This window comes from Hemicordylus capensis, chromosome 3 (assembly GCF_027244095.1).
Source record: "Hemicordylus capensis ecotype Gifberg chromosome 3, rHemCap1.1.pri, whole genome shotgun sequence".
Taxonomy (NCBI): Eukaryota; Metazoa; Chordata; class Lepidosauria; order Squamata; family Cordylidae; genus Hemicordylus; species Hemicordylus capensis.
In genome coordinates, this window is record NC_069659.1 from 30,687,976 (window position 1) to 30,711,070 (window position 23,095).

Consider the following 23,095-nt stretch of genomic DNA (forward strand, 5'->3'; position numbering starts at 1 on the left):
TAAGCTAACAAGCCCCAGGTCTTGTAGCCTTGCCTCATAAGAAAGGTGCTCTAGGACCCTAATCATCTGGGTTGCCCTCTTCTCCACCTTTTCCAGTTCTACAATGTCCTTCTTTAGATGTGGTGACCAGAATTGTACGCAGTACTCCAAGTGTGGACACACCATCATTTTGTTTGAGGGCATTATAATATGAGCTGTTTCATTTGCAATCCCCTTCCTAATGATCCCTAGAATGGAATTGGCCTTTTTCACAGCTGCCGCACATTGTGTCAACACTTTCAATGAGCTGTCCATCACAACCCCAAGATCCCTCTCCTGGTCAGTCACTGACATTTCGGATCCCATCAGCGTATACTTGAAGTTGGGGTTTTTTGTCCCAATGTGCATCACTTTACACTTGCCAACATTGACCTGCATTTGCCATTTTGTTGCCCACTAAGAAGAATAAATCAGATGTTGAGGTTTACTTATTTTTTATTGAGAACAAAACCAGGAAAACATATAAAGTGTCCTCAAATGTGCCTGTTCTAATTATTCAAGTAAATGCTTATCTTTTATCTTATAACTTCACTTCAAATCTTACCTAACCTAAAGATCTAATCTGCCCTCCAACCTCGCCAAAACCGAATCACACAATAACTGCCCCCAACCCCAACAGTCATTTCCTCAAACAGTCCACCCTCCAAGCTTCCCTCTCACTTCAACCTTCCATGCTCCAAAAGATCCCCCACCATCCATCCAGATAAGCCGCAGACCACTCCTGTGTGTCTTGGCTGTCCTGGGCAACACTTGTCATGCTCCACTCCTTCATAACTGAACACAGCAGCAGGTGGAAGGCAATGGAATCTCCTTTCTTCTGCACCTGCCACATTCTCATCCCTAGCTGTTTTTAATTGCTGCCTCCCAAACCAGGAAGCTGGTTAACTTCCTGGGAAGGACGAGCACATGAGAAAGGCAAGGGGATCATTTCAGCAGTATTTTGTATCATTATGGAGGAGGAGTGCTGGTCTTGAGGTAGTAAGCATGAACTGTGCTCTTTGCTAAGCAAGGTCCACCCTGGTTTGCATTTGAATGTGAGACTACATGTGTGAGCCCTGCAAGATAGTCCCCTTAGGGTATGGGACAATCCAAGCAGAGCATCTACATTGATTGATTGATTGATTGATTACTTACATATATACATACTGACTGACTGACTGAATGAATGATTGGCTTATGTTCTTACTGACATACTTACTAACGTACTTACATTTCTATATATACCTCCCCATTCAAAAAGCGGTTCACAATCTAAAAACCATTAAAACGTTGAGACATTGACATAGCATGTAGAAGGTTCCAAGTTCCCTCCCTGGCATCTCCATGATAGAACTGAGGGAGACTCTTGCCTGCAACCTTGGAGAAGATACTTCCAGTCTGTGTAGACAATACTCAGCTAGATGGACCAATGTTTTGACTCAGTAGAAGGCAGCTTCCTATGTTCCTGTGATCTGTGCTGCAAAACATCTCTACTCCATAGACTAAATAGTCCTTCTCACTGAATCCAGCCCCAGTGGTGACATCGAATACATGGTAGCTACCTGTTAGGTAAGGTGAGTTGCTTGAATATGTCTTATACTGACTGGAGCTATTCTGACGATCCATGGAAAGAGAACTAAGGGTGCTTAGCCCATTTCCCACCGATCGTGAGACTCACTGGGCTCGCAGCTGAGCCCGGTTGAGTCAAAGCGGGTCACCCGCTCATGTAGCCCTCCCCTAAGCCCAGGTTAGCAGAGCAAGCGCTCCACTAACCTGGGCTTCCGATCATGAGTTGCCGCGAGTAGGCGAAAAGCCACCTCCCGGCTCCAGGGGTCTCTCCAGCATGCCGGGGGTCTCTCCAGGGCTCTCCAGATCGGCCTCCGCTCCCCCCAGCACCCACTGGCTCCATTACGGAGCCCGCAGTCGTGTGGGCGGCCACTTTGGCCGCCCAGCACAGACTGGCCAGTCGTCTGTGAGGAGAGCAGGCTTAGCCCACTCTCCTCCTAAACACGGCCAAAGCGGGTCTCACTGATTGTGAGACCTGCCTCACTGTATTTTGAAATTTTATTAGACCAGTGCCTGGTTTAGACCAACACCTGCCATCACAGTTGCAGGCAGATGCTTCAGATGAATGCTGCCAAAACCGTGAGAAGGGTGGCAAGCTAATGTGAGTGACACACCAGCTTGTGATGTCCCACCCATTTTGTAATCCTATGGGGCCTTTTAAGCTTGACAAAGAGGCCATTCACACAAGCAAAAGCTATGTTCTCCCTGAGTTTAGGAGCTGTGTTTTCCCAATTTTCGGTTGTGTGAAAGCAAGGTAGGAGAAAAACCTGGGCAGAGATGATCGTGTGGAAGCAAGACAGGCTGCCCAGGTTTTCCTCCTACCTTGTTTTCACACAATCACTTCTGCCCAGGTTTCCCTCCTAACCTGCTTCCACACAGCCAAAAATTCGGAGCACACACATCTCCCAAACTAGGGATGAATCCTCCCTACTCATGCTGCCAAAACTATCAGTCATGGGAAAACAAGGAGGATACACAGACCAATGAACAAAACATATACTAGAAAGTATATATACCGTGTAGAGAATCTATTCCCACACACACAAAGGATAAATAAACATATGTTATGAAGCACACAATTACAAAGAAATAGCCTATGTTCTGGAGGTTCATCGAGTGCTCTTCTTGAGAATGAGGTTCCAGTTGGTAGTGGACCCCGATTGGAATGTGCTTCTAAACGTTCATTTAAAGAAAAGAAAAATTTTTCAACCAAGATCACGCCCACCAACAAGAAGGAAAACATAGTGATAAATATCAGCAGTCGAGCCCTTTCTCCTATGGAATTTAAAGTTCTGAATTTAGGACTGTCTTTTGTTCCATTGTCCTTTCATGATGAATTTAAATTAGAGGTGGATTTATTCAAACTGGAGAGACTTATAAAATTACGGATTTTGTTTGGGGATACCCAGGAATCTGATCAGGAAAGTTTCAGACCTAAATCCCACTTTGTTCCATATCTTGAACATCCCACTGTTACTGTTTTCATGAATGAAGTTAAAAAAGATATACATAAATTGGAAAAACAATATAAATTTATGAAATTCAAACATGGAAATTTAACAAGGGAAGAATGGGGAGTTGTTCAGGATTTGTCTAATGATGAGAGTATAGTTATAAAACCTGCGGACAAAGGTGGAGCTTTGGTTATACAGGATCGGGATAAGTATGATTTAGAAATTAATACTCAGTTGGCTGATCGGACTACATATGTCCCCATTGATCATGATCATGATCTCACTTTGAAGGTTCAGAAACTCATTAACATTGTGGTCAATGAAGCTTTAAGGATGGGTATAATCCCTGACAGGTTAGCTGACTTTTTAGTTAACAAATATCCTAGGGTTCCGATTTTTTACACCCTTCCTAAGATACATAAGAACTTATTCCATTCACCGGGCCAACCTATAGTATCTGGCTCTAATTCTGTTTTTGAACCAATATCATTCTATATAGAACAATTTTTGAAATTTTCGGTTCTTCAAGTACAAACATACATTAAGGATACTCGGGAATTTATAATTAAGGCAGAAGGGATGTTAGTTCCTAAAAATTCTGTGTTGGTTACCTTGGATGTGAACTCATTATACACCAATATACCTCTAGAGGAGGCACATTTGGTCATTCAAGAGGCCTTTGACAATAGACCGGATCGGGATCCCCCCTCATATTTTTTATTGGAACTTGTGGATATCATTTTTGAGCATAGCTATTTTCGTTTTAAATCCCAATTCTATTTGCAAATAAAGGGCATAGCCATGGGGAATAAAATTGCCCCCAATCTAGCCAATTTGTTTATGTCAAATTTGGAGGATAACATTATATTAAATCCACTCCGAAATCCTTTTTTTGAAGATATTTGAAGATTTTTTTTGAAGATATTTTATTGGACCTCTGAAAAGTATACAGTGTACTGTGCTTGACTGGCCAGCAAACTCGCCTGACCTGACCCCATAGAGAATCTATGGGGCATTGCCAAGAGAAGGATGAGAGACATGAGACCAAACAATGCAGAAGAGCTGAAGGCCGCTAATGAAGCATCCTGGTCTTCCATAACACCTCATCAGTGCCACAGGCTGATAGCATCCATGCCACGCCACATTGAAGCAGTAATTGCTGCAAAAGGGGCCCAAACCAAGTACTGAATACATATGCATGCTTATACTTTTCAGAGGTCCGATATTGTTCTATTCTACAATCCTTGTCTTCTTGGTTCCATGTAATATTCTAATTTTCTGGGATTGTGGATTTGGGGTTTTCATGAGCTGTACGCCATGATCATCACAATTATAACAAATTAAGGCTTGACTTATCTCGCTTTGCATGTAATGCGTCTGTCTCATATATCAGTTTCACCTTTTAATTTGCATTACTGAAATTAATGGACTTTTGCACAATATTCTAATTTTCCGAGTTTCACCTGTATATTTCTGATTAGAAAATTAACATCTCAGGTTCTCTTAGACACATGGAGTCCATTAGTTATGAGCTGCCTCAGGTCCCAAAGGGAGAGTCTCCTGAACTGTGGAGTTGGTTAACCGGATGGTTACCAAACCTGAGTTGGCTAAAAGAACTCATTATAATGCTTTTTGCTATTGCTATAATTATATTTAGTGGATACTGCTGCTTTCAATGTATTTGTAACCTGCGGAAAATGTGGCCTCAAACCCTAAATGGGCAATATCCCCAAATATCCATGAGAACGCTGACTGAACAGCAGAAAGCTGGGTTGCGCAAGGTATATGTGAATGAGACATATGTTAATGAGTGACCCTTCGCTCCTGATACGGAGCAGGGTCAATAGGCAGGAGGGATATGGAATTATTTAATCCAAGCACATAAAAGTGTATCAAACAAGTGTATAAAGGTTAGTTCAGTTCATGTCCCTAACAGAATATAGAGCCACTAGGCTTGAAACGAAGAAACTTGAGTCAGGAGATAGAACCAGAAATGTGCGGCCCATCTCAAGAATGTGAGATGGGAGGCCAGAAATAACAAATGCCAGAACCTGTCGGGAGAGAGATAACATAGGTATGCAACTAGTCCATTAGCCAAAGTCCTCACTCAAGCAAAAATAGACATCCCTGGCACCAGTTACTGATAGGGAGTAAGGTTATCAGAAAGCGCAAGTAGTAACTCAACTTCCCAGGCTCTAAATAGCACTTCTGGAATGTGTACCAATTACCAATGAGATGTATTAATTGCTTTACTGATATGCTTGTTTGCTGAAACCTATATAAACTGGTCAACTGTGCAGCTTCAATGCGCAGTATCAGCCAGACTCTCTGGCTTGTACTTCGTCTTTCATGATCCCGAAATAAAAGCTTATTTCAGCACAGCACCCTTGTTGTTTGAACTCCGTATAGTCAGGCAACAAGTATGATTGCGGGAACTCTGTCTAATCCTCTTTGGTTCTGGCAAGACGTCCCATTCAGAAGACTTTTTCCCACAACATCTATGTGCACTGTACACTCACTCTGTGTATGTTGATCATAATGTCAGCCTAGTGCCTCACATTATGAGGGGCCCCTGGTTACCAAAAAATTAATTAAATTTCAAGTTTTACATAATTGGTTGAAAAATTACGGAGGGGGCGGGAAATACTCTAAAACGGACACTATAGTTCTGGTAAGATGGAAAATTGCTTATATGGCTACACAATTATTTATCATATTGAGTTGATAGGTCTGTGCAGGGGGAAAAACCCTGTAAGCAAAAATAGACAGCCTTGGCACCAGATACTGATAGGAAGTAAGGTTATCAGATAGCCCAAGTAGTAACTCATCTTCCCAGGCTCTAAATAGCACTTCAATAATTTGTATGTTTAATTACCAATGACATGTATTAATTGCTTTACTGATATGCTTGTTTGCTGAAAATTGTATAAACTGGTTAACTGCGCATCTTCAGTGTGCAGTATCAGCCAGACTCTCTGGCTAGTACTTCGTCTTTCATGATCCTGAAATAAAAGCTTATTTGAGCACAGCACCCTTGTTGTTTGAACTCCATTTAGTCAGGCAACAAGTATATTTGCAGGAACTCTGTCTAATCCTCTTTGGTTCTGGCAAGATGCTCCATTCTCTATCCATGTGATAGAAGCATGAATGCAAGTGGCTGAATCAAACAGGAAGACAAGGTTCCAGAGGAACATAATGTCTAGATAGGGCTTCTGACTGAAGACCAACCTAGATGTGAGATGGGGAAAGTCTGTGGTCAGTTCACTTGCTCATTTGTTTTTTTCTTTTTGTTTCTTTTGAATTGCATCCACAGAGGGGGGCAGTATTTTAGGAGCCAATACTAACTACACTTCACAAACACTGATTATTTTTTTTTAATGTCTCGATGATCTGATGCAGCTCGCTTGACCGTTATATACAGAGTCATGGCATTTGTGTCATCTCCTTTAAAATTACTATAATGAGCATCACAGGCATAGGAAGAGAGTTAGAAAATATGACTATATCGTAGGCAGTGCCAGACTTAGGGGCAGGCTAAGCAAGCTACAGCCTAGTGCCTCACATTATGAGGGGGCCCTGGTTACCAAAAAAATGACTAAATTTCAAGTTTTCCATAATTGGTTGAAAAATTAAAGAGAAGGGGGGAGAGACTCTAAAACAGACAGTATCGTTCAGATAAGACCAAAAAAAACTGCTTATATGGCTACACAATTATTTATCATATTGAGCTGATCGATCTGTGTGTGGGGGGAAACCCTGTAAGGTATACTAGAATTTGTTTAGACCAGGGCCTGATTTAGACCAAGATCTGCCATCACCGCAACAGGCATTGGTTTCAGATGAATGCAGTTGTAACCGTGAGCAGTGTGGAATGAGTGAAACACCAGGGTGGGATGTCCAACCCGTTTTTTAATGCTATGGGGGCTTTTAAGCTTGACAAGGAGGTGGTTCACAGAGTCAAAAATTGTCTTCTATCCAGGTTTGGGAGCAGAGGCGTATCTAGGGAAAATAGCGCCTAGGGCAAACACTGAAATTGCGTCCCCTGTCCAAGCTTCTGACACCCATCTTTCAGATAACTTTACCATAATATCAGCTCAAAAATACAAGTCAGGCTTGTTAATCTTTTAATATTTCAAAAACTATTTTAGCAGTGGACTTAGCCAGACCAAAAAATGCTGTAAAACTACAAATTTCAGTATGCTGGGGCTCATGAAATACCCAAATACTATGTGGAGGTGTACTTGGAAAACTAAACAGAAGTGCCTGTCTAATTCTCTACTACAGGTATGTATTGTAGCATCACCATTACATAAGTTTTAAAAATCAATGGAGAATTTGACTTTTCCCAGATACTCTGTAAATAATTAAAGGATATGCAGAGTAAACTGTGTCACTGCTTGGAATATATTCTAGTCTTTCAGAAAGACAGTTAAAATGAGAGAAAGAGAGCAAGAAACTCCCAGTGGGACTTAATATTAAGGATTTCACACTGATTCAAAGACAAATTCACCATTAATAGCCATATTATTAAAACATCACATTTAACTCACTTATCACAAGAAGCAAAGTAAGAGCAAATGAATACAATCCTAGCTCATAAGCATCAGCTCAGTATTCACAAGCCCTGATTCTCTGCACATAGTGCCAATCTGAATATATGTACAGTGACTTATATTATATATTATTATTTTTTACCTGTAGCCCCTTTGGGGGGCTTCCTAAAGGCTGGGGGGTTTGCAAAGGTTCCTCCTCCCCCCACTGGCCTCTAGGGCCTCACAGGGACCATTTGAGCATGTGCAGTGGCCATTTTTAAAAATCATTTTTTTAAATGGCCACTGAAAAAAAATGGCCACCAAGCATGCTCAAATGGCCTCTGCAAGGCCTGGCATGACCTAGGGCTCACAGAGGCCATTTGAGCATGCACGGTGGCCATTTTGTTTTTGGCAGCCATTTTTTTAAAAAAAATTACAAAATGGCGCCCCCCTTCAAGTGGCGCCCAGGGCACGTGCCCTGCCTGCCCTACCCCTAGATACGCCCCTGTTTGGGAGCTGTGTGTGCTCCTAATTTTCAGATGTATTGAAGCAAAGTAGGAGGTAAACCTGGGTAGCTTTTCTTCCTACCTTGCTTCCACAGAATCACTTCTGCCCAGGTTTTCCTCCTACCTTGCTTCCACATAACTGAAGATTGGGAGCACACAAAACTCCCAAACCCGGGTAAACACCATTTTTGATTGTGTGAATGACCTCATAGTTTAGGTCCTCAGCATGTTATAATCCAACTTTGGCGCAGCGGGGAAATAATTGCCTAATAAGCAGAAGGTTGCCATTTCGAATCCCCGCTGGTACTATATCGGGCTGCAGTGATATAGGAAGATGCTGAAAGGCATCATCTAATATTGCTCTGGAGGAGGCAATGGTAAACCCCTCCTGTATTCTCCCAAAGAAAACCACAGAGCTCTGTGGGTGTCAGGAGTCGAAATCGACTTGACTACACATTTTACCTTTAATCTTATGGTTAAGTTTATGAACAAGCATGCTGACAGCAGTGTTTTTAAGAAATCTAGGAACAGTGAAGAAGAAAGCTCAGTATTGGATGATATGCTCTCTGGGATGGGATATCCTCTTGGAGGGTAGGAGAAGAATCTGGATCTTTGATAGGCTTGGCCCTTTCTGGTGAAATAATCTGGGTGAACCATTTGATCAAGAGGTGTGTTGTTTTGAAAGCCAAATGGGTAACAATTTCCTAAAGACAGTCTAAGCCAGCGTGGTATTGTTCTTAGAGTATTGGAGGCACAAGTTCAAAACCCTTTCCAACTCACAGGGTGACTCTGAGCCTGTCAGTTTGATGGGAGCCTAACCTACCTCACAGGGCTGCTGTGAGGATAAACATAACTATGTGCATTGCTCTGTGCTCCTTACAGGAAGATAGGGGTATAAATGTCATCAGTAAGTAAGTAAGTCAATGAGACTGGTGCAATGATTACAAGACATGGCATGACTCGCAGGAATAAGGAGTAGGAGAAGTTCAGAGCCTGTGGGGAGCAAAGCAGGAACAGGTAAGGCAAGACCAAGAGTGGGCTCACAGAATCATAGAATTGGAGGGTAACTTGCAGGCCATCTAGTCCACCCCTAGTCCACTCCGTGCAAGAAATCCAGAGCTAGAGCATCTCAACTGATAGGTCTCCAGCCTTTCATTGAAGACAACCAGTGAGGGACAACCAACTACTGCCCAGGTAACTGCTTCCTAGGGCTGTGCATTTTGTTTCATACACATAATGTTTTGTGCCCAAAACAGGCCATTTCGGCTGTTTTGTAGCCGAAACAAAACACCCAATGTTCAAAACAGAAAGTTTTGTAGCCTAAACAAAACATCTCTGTTTCGGATACAAAACATTTTGTTGTTTCGGCTGTTTTGGAACTCCATTTTGCAATCATCAAAATTATTTCTCCTTCAGTCTCCATTTTGAGTTTTGACATCTGTTTGAATTCCTGGCCCTTCCATCCTGCAGATTGGAGAGCGAAAGAATGAGCTGATCTGCTGGCAATTGCCTCCTTATTCCTTTTAAGGAAATTTGAAGGTAAAATTTACCCTCATTGGCCAGTGGGGCAGTGTGCATACTGTGTGGGGCAGTGTGCATTTCATTGTTGTTTTTTCACACTGTTCTATGTAGATCAATTTATTTATTAGTTTTATTTATTTTTACATTTTATATTCTGCTCTTTCTCCAAGGAGCCCAGAGCGGTGTACTACATACTTAAGTTTATCCTAACAACAACCCTGTGAAGTCGGTTAGGCTGAGAGAGAAGTGACTGGCCCAGAGTCACCCAGCAAGTATCATTGCTGAATAGGGATTTGAACTCGGGTCTACCTCGTCCTAGTCCCGCACTCTAACCACTACACCACGCTGACTCCCAATTGCATTTCGGGGGTGGGGGATGTGGATGTGCATGACCTTTGGGAATCTGCCTGGTTCTTTGCAAAGCTCTGCTGCTGATGATGATGTGTGATGTTGATGTTATTTGGGGTGGATTCAGGGCAAAAGGGGGCTTTGGGGGCAGAAGAATGGGTCAGGTGGTAGTGCCCCAATGGGTGCCTGCTGTCACCCAGATTCCAAAGAAATTGGGGAAAGGGGTGATTTTTAAAGAATTTCTGAAGTTTACATGTTTTGGGGGCAGATTCAGGGCAGAAAGGGGGTCTGAGGGGCAAAACAGTGGGTTGGGTGGCAGTGCTCCAAGGGGCGCCTGCAACAACCCAGATCCCAAAGGAACAGGGCAAAGGGCTGATTTCTTAGGAATTGTTGAAGTTTACGCGTCTTTAAGGTTCCCACACACCCAGGGAATAATGGAGATTTCAGCAGACCCATAACTCCACCTGGGGGGCACTGGGTTGGCCAGGAGCGAGTGGTGGTGTAGTGCGCACAAGGTGCCAACCACTCCTATGGGTGGTTAACCCATGGGGTGCTGGGTTCTGATGTTTCTGAGGTGTTCTGAGTGTAAATTCTCTGGTAGCATATGAGATTTTCAATGACAAACCATGAATCCATATGCTACCAGAGAATCTACATTCAAAACATCTCAGAAACAACAGAACCCAGTACCCCATGGGTTAGCAACCTATGTGGGTGGTTGGCACCCTATGTGCTCTACACCACCACTTGCTCTGGGCCACCCAGATGCCCCACAAGTGCAGTTATGGGGCTGCTGAAATCTCCATCATTCCCTATAGGGAAGAACTAAAGACTTGTAAACTCCATTAAATCTTTAAAAATCAGCTCTCTGCTCAATTCCTTTGAAATAATTCTTGCAGCTTTCTTGCCCCCACTGGGCACTACCACCCACCCTACTCTGCTCTGGGCCACCCCTTTCCCCCCAATGTGAAGCTATACTTTTGCTGAAACCTCCATTATTCTCTATGGGGAAAATCTTAAACTTCAAAAATTCACCAAAAATCAGCCCTTTGCCCAATTCCTTTGAAATGTGGGTGGTAGCTTCCACCCATTGGGCACTACCAACCCCATCCACTAGTTTTGCCCTGGGGCCATTTTTTTAAATCCATGTTTCGGATTCGGATTTTGCAATTTCGCACAAAGAACAAAATTGGGGTGTTTCGGATTCGGGCCAAAAAAAAAACAGGAAAAAAACACACACACACACAACCCTACTGCTTCCACTGTCAAACTGCTCTTACTTGGAAGTTTCTTCCAAGATTCAACCAAACTCTACCATCCTGCAACTTAAGCCCATTAGATCCAATTCTGCCTTCTGGGGCAGCAGAAAACAAGCCCTCTTATGTGTTACAGCCTTTCAGATATATGAAAAATGCTATTATGTGAGTTCCCCCACACTGCCTCAGTCTAGGGCTGTGCACAACACTGGAAAACCTGGTGGAACTGGGTTCAAGTGGAACCAGACTCGAACTGAACCGGGTCTGGCCCAGTTCTCCATACACTGGAGCTGGTCCTGGTTTGGCTCTAGTCCAAACTGGTTCAGGCCTGGCTCAGGGGTGGGACAAAAAATAATATCTGGAGAGGGGGAATAGCAGAATTACCATCACTGCTGGACTGTTGGGGTGCTGTTGCAGCCATAGGGGGTCTCCTGAAGTCCCCCTCCCCTTGCTGGCCTCACCCCAGTCATTTTGGGCCAGTTACAAGCCATTTTTGGCCCATTTGGGACCATTTTCAGCCCATTATGTACCTCTCTGCAGTGGCAGCACCCATTTTGAAGGCCACTGCACATGCCCAGTGGCCATCTGCATGACCTGGGTCATGACCTGGCCCTGCAGATGGCCATTGGGCATGCATGGCAGCCTCCAAAATGGCCAACGCTACCACAGAGAGGCCCATAATGGGCCCAAAACCGCCCCAAACAGGCCCCAAACAGGCCCATAATTTGCTAAAAATGACCAGGGGAGGATGATGGGGGGAGAGGGACATCAGGAGACACCCCCCCCCCCGATGACAACAGCATCCCCCAAGCCCAGCAATCACAGTAATTCCACTGTTTTTTAAAAAAACCAAACTGACCCTGATCAGCACCAGCAGGTTCAGCCCAACTTTAAGCTGAACTGGGCCTGTTCTGGCTTGAGGCCGAACCCTCAAACTGGGCCACTTCGAGAGCAAGCCAGCTCTACATTGTGCCGGCTTGCACATCCCTATCTTAGTCTGCTCTTCTTGTTCACTCTTGTGGGAACTGAGCCAAACCTGCTCATTTCCTTCAACCTTTACTCATCGAACTTGTTTTCTGGATCCTGACCATATTCATTGCCCTGCTCTGAACCCATTCCGATTTGTCTACATCCTTCTTCAACTGCAGCACCCAGAGCAGGGCACTGTACTCCAAATAAAGAGCCATATCGGCTGCCCACATGATTGCCGGCTCTGTGACGGAGCCGGTGGGGGCTGGGGGAGCAGGGGCAAATATCGTGTGAACAGCCTCACATGCTTTCTAACAAAGGTTAACATGATCTTATGCAACCATGAACCAAGGAACCATGAACCTCATGTGCGGGGAGAGCAGACTTAGCCCACTTTCCCCCCTCACTCTCCAAAACCTGGTCTCACTGATTGTGAGACCCGGCTCTGTGTCTAGCGAACTCCTCTTGAATGAAAATATTGCTTGTGTGATTTTTAATTTGTCTGCTGATCCCTGCAAAGTAAACCACACTTATATATCATACTCCCTTACAGATTATGGGCAGGGAAATTAAACCTTTCTGAGCACTCATTGCTTTGGCCCAGTGGACTTCCCAGAGTGGTACTTTGCCCACAGGCAAGGGGGGAAATTATCCCATTGAATTTATCACTGTGGTACAGTAAAGCCAAATCAAGCTTTAGGCAGCGCATTTTGGCTGTTGAGTGCCAAAAGGATTTAGAGGCTAAGGGAGCCCAGCCCAGTTTTGCACCCATGTGTCACCCACTGGGACCAGGCCCCATCCCATCAATACCACAATGGCAAACCAGCCTATTGAACCACCCTTTAAAATGAGGTTAAAGGAGCAATTCCTTAACCTTGTTTCTCTGGTCGTGTGATAGCTGCGGCTACTAGTAGCCATGGCTGGCAGACTCGGGTGGGAGGGGGATCCCAATAATGCCCTGCGCACTTGTGCAGTACATTATCGGAGCACCAGGGTTGGGTGACATGGGTCAGCATGTTCCACACCCTGACCCTCGGAGCTACTAGCAGGAACTGCTCATCTGCGGGGAAGGTACATTTAACCCGCCTTCCCCACAGCCTACTCTGGAGCCCTTCTCACCATGAGAAGAGAAGAGGCTCCAGAACTAGAAGTCCAGTTCCTTAACACATCAGCCCAGGGAGTTCAATCGATATTACTATGCCAGCAGATTACCTCACTAAAATTACAGTCCCTACCCATTGACGGGCCAGGTGTCATGCCCTCCCCTCCACAGTCTTAGAGGGCAGAATTCTATTCTCAGAACGCACCTGTCCTTGTGGTTCAGGAAAGGCTGAGGCAGTGGGGCATGTCCTCTTGTGTTGTATTTTTTATTGTGATCTGCATAACTCCCATAACTCCTTTATTTTATTTAACAAAAAATAACAAACATGAAACAATTTAAAACCACAGTCCAGTTAAAAAGCTTGAGTGAAAAAATAAGTCTTGAGACACTTTTTAAAAGTCGTCAGAGATGGGGAGGCTCTCAATGCAGGAAGCGCATTCCAGAGCCTCCGGGCAGCAACAGAGAAGGCCCATCTCTGCGTTGCCACCATAGGAGTGGCTGGCAACTGCAGATTTTCTCTCCAGATGATCTGAATGGGCAATGGGGCTCATAATGAAGAAGATGTTGGGCCAGGTCTCACGATCTGTGAGACCTGGTTTTGGGAAGTGAGTGGGAAGACTGGGCTAAGCCCGCTCTCCACACTCACGAGCGGGGAGGGAGTCCTGGGCAGCCAGATCAGCCGCCCACGTGATGGCCAGCTCCAAGATGGAGCCAGCGGGGGCTGGGGAGCTTCGGGGCCACGCGGCGCCCGGAAGCCCCAGTATACCCTTCGCGAGCGCTCAGGGCATACTGGGGAGACCCCCGAGCCGGGAGGCTGCTTTTAAGCCTCCCGGCCGGGGGTCTGCTCATGAGTAGCCCGGGTTTGCGGAGCAGTCGGGCTAAGCAAACCCGGGCTAAGGGGTGGGCTACAGAAGCGGGTTAGCCACTCCAGAACCACTGGGCTCGGCTGCAAGCCCAGTGGTTCTTACGATCAAAAAATCGGGCTAGGATTCCTAGCCCAGTTTTTGTGATCGTAAGAATACCCCCATTCTCTTATATACCCAGGGCCTAAGCTGTTTGGGGCTGTATAGGTTATAACCAGCACTTCATATTTTTCATGGAAACTTATTGGTAGTCCTGACACCAACCTGGCTGCCGCATTCTTTATCAATTGCAGTTTCCGGACTATGTACAAAGACTGCCCCCACATGGAGTGCATTGCAGTACTCGAAGGTTACCCACATATATACCACTGTTCTGAGGTCCTTTATCTCAAGAAACTGAAACAGCTGGTATATCAGCTAAAGCTGATAGAAAGCACCTCTGGCCACTACCTCAACCTGGGACACCAGGGAGATGTTTGGATCCAGAAGCACCCCCAGCCTGCATGCCTCTTCCTTCTGGTGATGTGTGACCCCATCAAGAACTGGCAGAACAAAATCGACTCCCGAGTTCCAACCCTGCAGAATAAGGACCTCTGACTTCTCTAGATCCATTCTCAGTTTGTTATCCCTTATCCAGCCTATCACTGCTTCCAGGCAGGCATTTAGGGAGGGTATAGTTTCTCCTGATGATGATGACATGGAAAGAAAGATTTGGGTGTCATCAGCATATTGATAACACCCTGCACCAAATCTCCTGATATTCTCTTACAGCGGTTTCTTGTAGATGCAAGCACTGGAGACAATATAGAGCCCTGCAAGTTAATAATAATAATAATAATTCGATTTCTATACCGCCCTTCCAAAAATGGCTCAGGGCGGTTTACAAAGAGAAATAACAAATAAGATGGCTCCCTGTCCCCAAAGGGCTCACATTCTAAAAAGAAACATAAGACACACACCAGCAACAGTCACTGGAAGTACTGTGCTGGGGGTGGATAGGGCCAGTTACTCTCCCCCTGCTAAATAAAGAGAATCACCACGGTAAAAGGTGCCTCTTTGCCCAGTTAGCAGGGGTATACCATGCTAACCCTGCAAGATACCATTCTAGATGCCATGCAAGATAGCATCTTAAGTATTGCACTTGCAGCTCCTTGTTGGTTAGTTCATAAAATAAGGCCCTCGTTCAACTTACATTGCCCGTCCCATCCTCATTGGGATCAGTGGGGGGTGGGATTCCTATTGTGGTAATTCATTTCTGATCTCCCGTACACAGTAACAATGCACACAGGGACAAGCAAGTCAGATAAAAAACAAAAGACACACAGCTCAACTTTTAATTGTGTTTGTTTCATCTCAACAAACCCACTCGTGCACAGACACGCTGATTTAAAAGTAAGGAGAGCTCTTATGGTTCAGGCACAACAGAAAAATCTTACATCATTAAGTGCTGTGTTATCACCAGTACCCTGATTGCTCTCTACCTTTGTCTGAAGCCCACATATGGAGCTAGAGCGACAGTGATCACTCCATGGTCCAAAAACACCCCATGCATGTGAGTTGCCTGTCAGAACTTGTCCACCTTGACAGGTGAACTGGACATTGCTGGCTATTGTATCATCAGCAACCAGCCCTCGGGGTTCTTCCACTCTCAGTGTGAAGGAGATTAAGTTGCCTTTGGGACAATACTTAGGCTCTGTCCATTTTCCCCACCTGCCAAAGAAGACAATGTTTATAATATTCTGAGAAATATATGAATTATATTAAACAATATACGTACTGTACAGATAACATCCCACATGTCTCAAATGGTCTTGTCAATAAAAGTGCATGGATATTGCAGTTTTGAAATCTTGCATAAGGAACAGTAGAACATGTAGACCCATACATCAGTCAAAATGGGTACAGAACTGGTTTTGCCATTTTGGTTTGAATTTGAACCATATTTGAATCAATCTGGCCCGTTCTAGTTCTACGTACAGCCAAACAGGGTCCGATCCAGTTTGAACACCGAACAAGGCTGAATCATTTCGCGGGCCAGTTTGGCTACATACTTGTAAGGGGCAACACCTAGCCTAAGGAGGGTGGTAGATGGAAGAAAAGGTAGCTGCAGACCCGTGAGCTATTGACAGCCACTGTCTGTCCATTATGCAACTCTGACTTTGTAAGGCTTGCATTTTGCACAAGTGCACTCTTACACAAGTGCACACACTTTCTGTTAAAAGGCAGGCAGATTGGACGGTGTCCAACCTAAGAGGTGGGTGGGGTGGGGGGCTGTAGGCAAACAGGGTAAAATGGAGAGAGAACTCTCCCATTTTTAATCCTCCGTTTCTGAAAACTGAAGTTCTTACATGAGCCTCTGGAGGGGGATTAAGGAAGGCAGTTCCCCTCTACATTGAGCCAATCCCATTGAAATCAATGGGGCTTACTTCCAGGTGTGGGTATAAGATTGCAGATTTTCCCCCACCCCCAGGAAAGGTCTTGCGGCCACCCATGCACAAACTCTGCAAGTGATGGATATACCTTGAACGGTTATGCCCATTAGCCAATAATCGCTCTATCATCCCTTTACCCATTCATTTCATAGCACAGGGTAAGATGGTTCTCAGAAGCAGAGATTCCTGGGTAAGAGAAGTTTAATACAGGAATCTCTGGTCATCTAGGACAGGGGATCCTTAAATGTGAAACTCCAGATATTGCTGGACCACAACTCTCATCATTCCCAGCCACTATAAATTGTACCTGGGGATGATGGGAATTGTAGTCCAGCACCATCTGGAGTACCACAGATTGGGAGCCCCTGGTCTGGGACATCGGGAGTCTTCCACGTTGTTAGTGCAGGCCACTACTGCTCTTATGAGATCTCTCAGGAGCATGATAGGTCAGTTCCTAACACATTCATACATACCCACAACATATCTATTGGTCTTAGTGGTGCTTCAAAAAACCTAGTTGCTCACCTAAGGAGTTAGCAATAAACTCAGAGCTATAGATGTCAGGTTCCTCTTCCAGGTTCTTAATCTCATGCCAAAGATGGGTTACGATCACACCACTCCCTCCCTCCTGGAATATGCCCTCATCTCAATAAAAGCCTGGCTCCCTTGAGTTCTCTACATTACACTTGGAGTTTCTCAGTCTCTCTTGGTCCTTTCCCCCCTCAGAATTGGGATCCTGTAAGCTATTGACAATGTTGCCACATTAGGAACAGGAAGGAAAGGATCAGAAACGTTGCTGCCATCCAGGATCTTAGACAGATCAGGGACGCTCCAGGAGTGCAGATTATGAGAACAGCGCACAAATACCTCCAAGCCTTACAGATCAGTGGATCCAAATTCCTATAGACAATAGCGGAACATTCTATAGGTATTTTGGAAGCCATCCGTCCACAACCCCAGATGGCCTAGAAGCCCACAATAAAAACAACCCCTATAAAAAAGCCTTTCAACTCCTGTCCAGTGGAATGGTGACAGGGCAACGACATTCTGCCCAGGGAATTATTGAATTTTGGACAAGTGCACACACTTCCGTTAAAAGGCAGGCAGAACATTGCACAGTATGTCAGCCAGAGAGAGCTCAGAACGATTCAGACAGATTCTGTCTAGGTCAATCCAACAACACTGAAAACAATAGGGTTGCGTGTTTTATATTTTTTCTGTTTTGATTTGTACCAAGTCCAAATCAACCCCATTTTGTATTTTGTCCAAAATTAAGCCTTCCGAATCACCCCAGTTTTGTTTTGTATCCAAATCCGAATTAATTCAGATTTTAAAATGGGTCACATGGTCAAAAGAGTGGATTGGGGTTATAGTGCCCAATGAGTGGAAGCTACCACAAAATTTTCAAGGAATTGGTCAAACTGCTGATTTTTGGTGAATTTTTGAAGTTTGCATATCTTTCAGATTTTCCCCATAGGGTATGATGGATGTTTCAGGAAAAGTATAGCTTCACCCGTCAGGGGAGGGGTGGCCCAGAGTGGAGTGCGGTTGGTGGTAGTGCCCAGTTGGTACAACGAAGCTACCACAATTTTTTCAGAGGAATTTGGCAAAGGGCTGATTTGTAAAGAATTAATGAAGTTATGCGGCTTTCAGATTTTCCTCGTCGGGTATGATGGAGGTTTCTGTCCCATAACTCCACTTGAGGGGCACTGGGGTGGCCCAGAGCAAGTGGCGATGTAGTGCACATAGGGTGCCAACCACCCACATGGGTTGCCAACCCATGAAGTACAGGGTTTTGTTCTAGAGGTGTTCTGAGAGTAGATTCTCTAGTAGCATATGAGAGTGGATTCATGGTTTTTCATTAAAAATCTCATTTGCTACCAGAGAATCTAAACTCAATCTAAAGCCCAGTACCCCAATGGGTTAGCAATTCAGGGGGGTGGTTGGCACCCTCTGTGCACTACACCACCACTTGCTTCAGGCCATCCCAGTGCCCCCCAGGTGGAGTTATGGGGCTGCTGAAACCTCCATTATTCCCTATGGGGAAGAACCTTAAAGACACGTAAACCTCAAAAATTCCTAAGAAATCAGCCCTTTGCCCTATTTGGAATCTGGGTGCACCACCCTTGGGGCACTGCCACCCAAGCCACTGTTTTGCCCCTGAAGCCCCACGTAAACAAGTTGAAAGAGTGAAGAGAATGATGAACAACAATGACACTTAAATTTTTGGCACAGTGATTTGAGAATTTTGCAGCAGGTGGGGGCCTGTCCCTGTGGCACTAGCACAGCAGCACAACCCATTTGTGGATTCAAGCAATCCCTCCCCATGGAACAGCGACCACAGGTCATTTGAGATAGCAAGATAGACCAATGAACTGCCTTGGTACTATGGAGCAGCTTCAAATGTTCATTTAACTGAAGTGGTGTGAGCCGTAACTCAAACAAACCAGCCTACTGTTCAGAATTGTTGAGATTTATCATCACTGCACTTAAGAAAGTGCAAAACCATGGATCATGGTTACAAGAAAGAGAAAAGCAACTAAGATTCCTGGGGATGTCAATAGATTGACAGGGGTATTCCCCACCCCCCTCCTTTTGTCTCCTGTAGTCCCATGTGGATGACCTGTCCCTGCAATGGCAAAAGTTTTGAACCACTGGCTCAGACATCATGTCCCACCAAATTACATTGTGGCCTAAATTACGTTAGACTGCTCAGCTTGGGCAACAAAACTTATACACCACTATAACTCATAAAAATCAGAAGAAAAACAAAATAGCTCTTCAAAAGACCCCTGAACAAGTCAAGAGATTCTTTCTAAACCTTTGGAAAGAAAAACCTGTGTAATTTTAAAACTTTCCTAACCAGCTTCTCGAAAAGCTTCTCCACACAATTTATACCATGGCTTTTAGCAAAAGCTTTGGAATTGCATTGAGCTCCCAAAGATATTTGGATATGTCTGTCTCAAAATGCTGTCTTCCAAATCCCTTTGCAAGGTCAGTTTGCATTTCAATCACACTGAATACAACACATACTTAACTAAACCATTCATGCTCAACAGCTTTTTGCATATCTGATCTTCTGCTAATCACTCAGTGCTTTAGCTGGAGTGGAGAGAGTCAGAGAAGTCAATTTCAATTGCAATGCTTTTCGGAAGAAGAAACCATTCTGTCCAAAACACAGTCATTTCGATTTGGAAACAAAAATCTCTTCTTTTTTTAATTCTTGATATTGTTTTGGTTACAAAACCTCTGAAATTGCCATTTTCAGGCACAAAACGTTTTGTACCCGAATCAAAATGCACAAACCTAGAAAACAACCCAGCCCCTTCCACGGTTCAAGCAGGACAGCCAAAAGGGAAAAGGAAACAAAAAGTCACTCACGGGCCAGTTTTTGACTCAACGACTTTGCCATTAGTGCAGTAGAGGCGAATACCATTCAGAGCTGTATCATCATACCATACACCCAGATGTTCCTGTACCTGGTGGTGAAGAGAAGGAGTGATGATAACATTGATGATGCACTCTACGGCTGCCCACATTTTGTAAAATTACAGCACAATGTTTTCAGTGGGAATTAGCCATTCACATTGGCTCCCTCCCTGCTAGAATTGGACAGCATCATACTGGTCCAGTCAGATCAATCATGACTAGCTTCAGCGCTAGTCATTGGCTACTAATTGTGCAAAACAATTGCTAGCCAAGCTTGGGGATTTGCATTCACATCCACGTCAGACAACAGCAACAGGTACATCCAGCCAGCCAGTCCCGTAGGACCCAGATGGGCAAGCCATAGGAAAAATTCAGTCTTGTTCTTCATCTTGTTCATAAGATGAATCTTGTTTATAAGAGCCCCTGGTGGCACAGTGGTAAAACTGCCACCCTGTAACCAGGAGGTTACAAGTTCGATCCTGACCAGGGACTCAAGGCTGACTCAGCCTTCCATCCTTCCGAGGTTGGTAAAATGAGTACCCAGAATGTTGGGGGGCAATATGCTAAATCATTGTAAACCGCTTAGAGAGCTCCGGATATAGAGCAGTATATAAATGTTATTGCTATTGCTATTGCTATCTTCCTGCAATGAAGCTCCCAACCTGATTCAAGTTATTCCTACACTAACAGGTTCATCTGAAATTAATTAATTAATTAATTAATTAATTCTTTCTTTCTTTCTTTCTTTGATTTCTATACCGCCCTTCCCAAAATGGCTCAGGGCAGTTTACACTGAGAAATAACAAATAAATAAGATGGATCCCTGTCACCAAAGGGCTCACAATCCAAAAAGAAACATAACATAGACACTAGCAACAGTCACTGGAGGTACTTTGCCTGGGGTGGATAGGGCCAGTTACTCTCCCCCAACTAAATAAATCACTGCTTTAAAAGGTGCCTCTTTGCCAAGGTAGCAGGGTTAGGGTCCTTTTCTTGTTCTTTGCTCATGGAGGCAGTGTTTGGGCTCCCTGATGTAACGTGCTGCTGACTTAGATGGATGTTCTAAAATATTTCTAACTTCACCCAATGTTTAGCCTGTATTTGTGTGTAAAGAAGCCAAATCCTCCACAGACACAATGAATCTTCAGTGACTCTCCCTAAAAAGGAAACCAGAATCCAAGGAGCACAGCAAACCCCTAAGACTTCTCAATGCTCCAGGAAGTGAGGCAACTATGGTAATGCAACACTATCACCTTTCTCCATACTTGTGCTGACATCTGCTTTCCTGTCCTCATCAGAACTGATCCCACCACCATCATCATTTTCTTGCCTTCTCCCATTCCTTTAGATGATTCCTTTATGTACTACGGTTTCTTCACCTTTGCCTTTTGGGGTTCTAAAGCAGTTGTCTGGGAAACATTCAAAAGAAAAGATGGAAGCAGTGGCAAAACCTTCGTTGGACAATGGGGCAGGAGGACAAAGGTCCCTGGGCTGCTGGGGTGGGGGTGACTTCCATGGTGCCCCCTCCCCTGGGACACCGCCATGTCCGCCTTCTGCAACCAGCTGGTAAACAAAACACTCACCGGCTGGGAGCAAGAGGAACAGCCCTTTCCCCACTCCTTTCCAGCTGGCAAGTAAATGGCCATCCAGCCCCCCTCCCAGGTACTGGCCACTCCCCGTGCATCAACATCCCTTGCATTGACTCATTTCTTCCTTCCTTTCTCTTCCTCACTCAGACGAAAGGAGAGAAAGAAAGGCAGCACCCAGCTGTCATTGATACACCGGCTGGGAAGGAGTGGGGAGGAGCTGCAGGATCACTTCCGGATACTGGCCACGCCCCCTGGATCTGATGACACATGCAAGGGATGTGGCCAGTGTGCATGCACAGTGGTGGGGGAGGGGAGAGCTGTAGCCTGCCCCCCAACTGCCATTGGCTCCCTCCACCCCTGGATGGGGGAATTTGCTGATTGAGGCAGCTTCCCGGCATCAAGGTGTCTTAACGGAGAGGGGTCCAAAATAGGGAAACTCTTACCTTGAGTGCGAATCCACGAGCATAACCTTCAGGGCACAATTCGATTGCACCCCAAACTCCGTATGGCCCTCCATTTTTCACTGTTAGAATGGTCTTATAATTCCGGGCTACTTTAGCCCCCAGGCAGCAGGGGAGCATCAAGGAGAACAAAATGTTGACAGGGAGAGCCATGGAAGATGCTCTGCTTTAGGTCTACCTGCAAACAACCTAGCAGAAGAATAACAGCTCTGAGAAGGGACAGTTTGGAAGTTTGGTGTTTGTCCTCCAGCCATACTTACTTACATCAGTTCTGCTTTTTCCGAAACATGCTTACATTGGGTTAATTCTATACATTGTCTATCTGGCTTTTTGGACCATAGTTTGAGTCCCACAAGCAGCTAAAAGTTGCTGGCAATTTGGGTTGGATCCTTTTCGGTGTCCACAGCAAGGCACAACCAGAAAATATTCTGAATACACTGGGAGGGACGGGGCTATGGTGAGTGAATTTCTCGTTGCCGCACGTAAAGATTACACTTGGCAAAAATGGGGGAAATCCTGTAATTGAAAGTGGGGTGTTATCTGGAGCAGGAATTCCTCAAGGAGGGCACCAGTACTCCTAGGGGTACTAGAAGACCTTCAAGTGAGAGCCCTCCTGCCTCCCTACACTACAGCTATGCAATTTGTTTCTGTATGAGGATTGCTGGCTTGAAGCCAATATGTCCTCATTGATGTCCCCGGTGCAGAAGGGGGGAAAGGGGGAGTAAAGATCCCCCTCTCCTGCTTCTCATTGGCTGGCTGGAAGGGGGTATATGCATATGATAAAAAAATTAATGTATTTAAACACACACACACACACACACACCAGATTCAGATGTAAAACAAAATCGGGGCAGAGGTTGGAATTCCTGTACATCTGAATTCTGGAAACCATGGTTTTGTGGCAAAAGTGACTTTTGTTTTGTCTCGCTAAACTCCAATCTGAACCTTAGGTTTGCACAAAGGTTCACCTCCGAGACTTCTGGTTTGGCCGCCAAAAAGTTAGTTCCGATCCCTGATGCTTCCATTTCCATAACTAACTTTTTATGCTG

The 23,095-nt window shown here is 44.9% G+C and overlaps 1 protein-coding gene across 1 annotated transcript; it reads right to left on the reverse strand.

Annotated features, from left to right (window-relative positions):
• Window positions 1–15,547: 15,547 nt before the first annotated feature.
• LOC128351688 (vitelline membrane outer layer protein 1-like) lies at window positions 15,548–22,199 on the reverse strand. Its single transcript, XM_053311431.1, has 3 exons — window positions 22,029–22,199; window positions 19,949–20,046; window positions 15,548–15,845 (listed from the first exon to the last, which is right to left on the reverse strand). Exons 1-3 carry the CDS (start codon window positions 22,197–22,199, stop codon window positions 15,548–15,550), a joined length of 567 nt encoding a protein of 188 aa, XP_053167406.1.
• Window positions 22,200–23,095: the final 896 nt, after the last annotated feature.

Bases quoted from the DNA above. Each gene is read 5' to 3' on its own strand.
- LOC128351688 (XM_053311431.1), bottom strand. From the start codon at position 22,199: ATGGCTCTCCCTGTCAACATTTTGTTCTCCTTGATGCTCCCCTGCTGC. The intron at 20,047-22,028 runs GTAAGAGTTTCC...CTTCACCACCAG, and splicing joins CTCGTGGATTCGCACTCAAG to GTACAGGAACATCTGGGTGT. The intron at 15,846-19,948 runs GTGAGTGACTTT...CTTCTTTGGCAG, and splicing joins GTTGAGTCAAAAACTGGCCC to GTGGGGAAAATGGACAGAGC.